The 4,808-nt window shown below is 53.1% G+C and overlaps 1 protein-coding gene across 1 annotated transcript; it reads right to left on the bottom strand.

The window, feature by feature from the left end:
• Positions 1-1,033: 1,033 nt before the first annotated feature.
• FOXB2 (forkhead box B2) lies at positions 1,034-3,503 on the bottom strand. The gene has a single exon (XM_038402892.2). The coding sequence runs from the start codon at positions 3,485-3,487 to the stop codon at positions 2,510-2,512; it is 978 nt and encodes a 325-aa protein (XP_038258820.1). The 5' UTR covers positions 3,488-3,503; the 3' UTR covers positions 1,034-2,509.
• Positions 3,504-4,808: the final 1,305 nt, after the last annotated feature.

Raw genomic sequence — 4,808 nt, forward strand, 5'->3', positions numbered from 1 at the left:
TCTGATTTCCAAACCGGGATTCGGATCTGTGCTTCATTCGCAGTTTTTTTCTTCTTCGCTGTTCTAAGAGTTATTTTGATTCTGGAAATTAAAGTCAACCCACCCTCTGGATCGGATGGAACTATTCCAGTGGAATTTAAAGTGCACAGATACTGCCACAGTGTGTTTTAGGAAAGCTAGATGCAGTTTCAGCCTAGACCACGGAGGTTGCAACAGGTTTTCCTTTCCCAGACGAAGTTTCGAATAGATCGGTATCACCAAAGAAGGCGAAAGCAATTGGTTTAGATCCCAGCCATCCTCCTCTAAAGCAAAGACTTGGACTGCAATCTGGATATCTGGAATCCCGGCAAACCCTATAAGCAGATCCCTTCGATACAAATTTAAAAACGAATGACTCAGAAGGTTTCAGGCTTATCTGGTGAGAAAACTATAGCCGATATATATAACTATATATAGTGAACCCGAGCCTGTACCCACTGAAATCAATGGCATAATTCCAATTAGCTTCAATGGAATCAGCATCAGACTAAGTGTCCCCCGGCCCTACCTTCACAGCTTCATTTACTTTCTCCTTTCTTTCCACCCCTCTCCCAGCATCGGTATGGAAGAGAAGGAGCAGGATATTAGGTCAGTGTACAACACCTGCAAAACTTCTGTTCTTTCATTAGCGGAAGTATAAGGGCAGGCGCATATTTGAAGTTAAGGCTGAGAAAAAAGTAGAAACTTCAGAACAAACTCTCCAACTAGACGAAATGAACAGATCAAGTGGAAGTGGATGAAGAATTTCTCTATGACATAGCAAGCTTATTTTCCACAGAATTCCTTCTTTTATGCCTAGCAGAACACAGCACCAGAAACGTTTGTGTATTTGTGTGTATGTTTGGGAGGTTCCTAATGCATAAAACTATTATGAGCACAAATCTCTCGGAGGAAAATGCCCATCTGGGGTGACAACAAGTGAAAAATCCTAAACAGCAGCGCCAGCAGAAGCAAATCAATAGCTCGGTTTTAATAAAACATTGGTGTACTGTACAGCATGGCAGACGGACAACGGTAACAATCATTCACAAACCAACTGGGATTCATCAGTCAAAGAAACAAAATGTGACTTTTGAGAGGTTTGCTTCATAACTTTCTTCTTTTCTGTTGGAAGTTTTTTTTCTTCAGTAAAGTGCTTTTCCTGTGATTTTTTAAAAAAATCTTTGTTTTATACTTCTCATTCAGCAGTTCTTAGTGTTCAAACTCAGCTGAAATACACACCAAGCAACACACATAAAATAGCTATAGCTGTGAGTTGTTAAAAGGTGATGTGAAAAGCTTAATTCACAAATTGCGGGGATTTTTTATTTTGAGAAGAAAACAGAAAATTGAGAGACATGTTACAAGTTCACAAGGCAATGCTACGTTCCACTCATTTGTTTTATTAAAGTGTCCTCTATAAAAATGTTTCCTTCCCCACGGTTAAATATTCATTCACTGCAAAATGTAAAGAATATACAGCATCAAGGTGAGTGAGGTAATATCTTTTATTGGTCAACTTCTGTTGATGAAGAGACAAGCTTTCGAGCTACACAGACCTCTTCTGCAAGTCCTGAAGACCTGTGAAGCTCAAAAGCGTGTTTGTTTCACCAACAGAAGTTGGTCCAGTAAAATATGTTACTCCATCCACTTCGTGTTTCTGATATTCTGCAATACACTGCAACAACACTGCAAACAAGAATACAGAGTCATGACTACTTACCCATATTTAAAAGAGCCCTTTGCTGTTAATGCAGCTGCACTTTAAATTCCTACTAATAATTTCTCTATTGTTTTGCGAAATATACTTTTGCAATCGAGAGTCTCCCACTTTAATCCCTTGTTGTTTGCTATTGTCAACGGTAATTGCTTTGGTGTCCCTTTCAAAGCAAGATCAGTCTCGCTATCCAGCAGAGAAACACAAACCAGTTTCCCTTTGAGATATTTTTAAAATCAAATTTTAATGGCAATTTTATCCAACTCTTTATCTTAAGGAAATAAGTTTCTAAAAATAATTTCCTTTTACCCTAACTACTCGAGAATCCTTTATTTTGCACAGATTCTCATCTCGAATCTTAGCAGTGTTTTTTGATATCCCGGCTGCAGAAATATTATTCCGTTTAAAATATATAATGCTGAACGATTCCACTCTGACTGCTGAGCTCTTATGTATCTGGATTTTAGACCCACTCCGATGTGCTGCCCACCCAGCACTTTCCTCTGTTCAGAAATGGACCAGGGTTGACTTCAGCAGCCACTATGACTTTTCACATCACCTTTTCATCACTTAGTTTTATAATAGTTAACAACAATAGAAGCTCTTACCTGAAACCTGGCTCTGAGTAATCTGATTGTACAATATATAAACACAGACACCAGATAGTTATATTAATCAAACCATTTAAGAGCCCATTTCTCAGATACATTCCTTGCCCCTACAAATACACCCCTTGTGGCTAGGTGTCTCTCTCTCTCTCTCTGCCAGTGCCCTTCAGGAATGTACTAGCACAGAGTGTAAGGGGCTCTTGCCCTCGGAGGGGGTTGGCGGGGTCTGCCCAAGGAGGGAAGACGACGCTGGAGAAGTGGAAGGGCAGATCTGCGAAGGGTTGACGGTCAGCACGGGGATGGCAGACACAGGTGGCAGAGCTGGCGTGGGTTTGATGGGCACAGGAACCGCTGGCATAGTCTGGCCCGGTGGGTGGCAGAGAGCCTTCATGGGCACCCCAAATGGTCCATACTCGTGAGACACGGGCACGCTGGCCATCGAGTCCATCACCCCCACGTGCGGCCACACCGAGCTGACCATGTTGCTGAGCTGGCTGGACACCGGGTACCCGAGATGGTGCATCACTGAAGCCCAGGGCAGCCCGCTGGCCTGGATCACCCCCTTATAATCTCTCCCGATGATGTTCTCGATGGCGAAGGGGTGTTTGAAGCCGGACGACGGGCTGCTCCCATTGAGGCCGTAGGGCTGGAACTGGGGCAGCCTCCCGACGCCGGCCGCGGCGGCGGCAGCCACCGAGGTGCCCAGGCCCGGCATCTTGCCCGGGTGCTGCGGGTGGAAGTAGTGCACCACGTGCGGCGGGGGCGCGGGGCCCTTGGGCACCCCGCCGGGCAGCGGCGGCTCGGGGCGCAGCACCTTGAAGCGCTTGCGGCGCCGCAGGAAGCTGCCGTTCTCGAACATGTCGCCGCAGTCCGGGTGCAGCGCCCAGAAGCTGCCCTTGCCCGGCTGGTCGGGCCGGCGCGGGATCTTGATGAAGCAGTCGTTGAAGGAGAGGTTGTGGCGCAGGGAGTTCTGCCAGCGCTGCGTGTGCTCCCGGTAGTAGGGGAAGCGCTCCATGATGAACTTGTAGATGTCGCTCAGGGGCAGCATCTTCTCGGCCGAGTGCTGGATGGCCATGGCCGTCAGCGAGATGTAGGAGTAGGGGGGCTTCTGGTCGCTGTAGGAGCTCTTCCCCGGCCTCGGCATCGCCGCCCGCTGCCCCGGCAGCCACTGCCCCCGCCCGCTCCCTGTGCGCCCGCTCCCCCGGACCCTATCTCCCGATAATCGCCCCCCCCCCTCCGTCTCCCGCCTACCGCGCCCCCTCGCTCCACGTCCCGCTGCTGGCTACCGCGCAGCCCCGCGGCATCCTGCGGGGCGTCCCGCCGCGAACTCCGCACCGGCCGCGCGCGCCGCTCCCCGCTAACCCGCGCGCAGCTGGCGGCGGCTCAGGGCGGGAGAACGAGCCCCTCTGTCACGTGCTCCGCGCCGCGCCGCGCTTTCCCGCCCACCCCCCAGCACGGTGTCCGGCCCGAAACGTGCCGCTCCCTCAGCCGCCCGCCCGGGGGCTATTTAGCGGGGAGAGCGGCACCCAGGCGGCGGGGGAATCGCTGCTGCTCTCAGTTTATGCCCCCAACCTTTCGCCTTCCCCGGACAGCCGCTGCCTCCGCTTTGGAGCCGGAAAGTGTCCCGGCTTCGCACTCTGCGGCCCCCCGCGCGCTCACACTTCGATCGCGGGGGCTTGCGGCGGGGTTTTTTTCCCGGAGCGCTCCGGGGGACGAGCGGTCCTTGCTTCCTTCAGCGCACACCTGCCCGTCGGCCCGGCAAGCCGGGGAAACGGCGCCGTGTCCCATTAACGCGGGGCCGAGCTGCCGCGGGGGCGGGGGCGGGGGCGCGGGCGGCCGGCTGCCGGCGAAGATGGCTGGAGCCCCTGCCCCGCCGCCCGAGAGCCAGGCGGAGAGAGGAGGCGGCGGCGGCGGCGGCCGTGCAGCGCTCTCCGGCACGGTTTTGTAACGATCCCGGAGATGCGGAGACCCCCGCCGCTCGCCTTATTATCACATGACAGTTGCCCAGGGACTCGGCGACTCCCGCGAACGGGGGCAAGAAGCCGCCCGCCGGCTGCCCCCTTTCACTCGCCAAGTCCTCAGCGGGCCCGATGCACGTGCAGGCGCGTCTGGGAGGCTTTGAAGCGCCCTGGGAGGTCCAGCGTCTCTTTCAAAACCCCAGAGTGGGGACGGGAGGCAGCCCGCGCAGGAAAGATATCTCCTCCCGTCGCCCCAAGCCTCCCTCCTCCGCACGCGTCCGGCCGCTTTCAGGCGCAGCGTTCGCAACCAAGCTCCAAGCCTAGGGGATGAGGAGCCCCCAGGGTCACTCCCCCCCCCCCCAACAAGGTTTAAAGTGAAGAGGCGGCAGAGCCTTGCAAGTTAAGCACGTGACGCCAAGCATCCGACGGACATTAACATTTGACATCCCCTGCACTAAAAAAAACCACGCTCTTGGAAACGAGGCAACTCTGGACTACTTTGAAAGT

This window comes from Dermochelys coriacea, chromosome 5, assembly GCF_009764565.3.
Source record: "Dermochelys coriacea isolate rDerCor1 chromosome 5, rDerCor1.pri.v4, whole genome shotgun sequence".
In the NCBI taxonomy this organism is placed as follows: Eukaryota; Metazoa; Chordata; order Testudines; family Dermochelyidae; genus Dermochelys; species Dermochelys coriacea.

Bases quoted from the DNA above. Each gene is read 5' to 3' on its own strand.
- FOXB2 (XM_038402892.2), bottom strand. From the start codon at position 3,487: ATGCCGAGGCCGGGGAAGAGCTCCTACAGCGACCAGAAGCCCCCCTAC.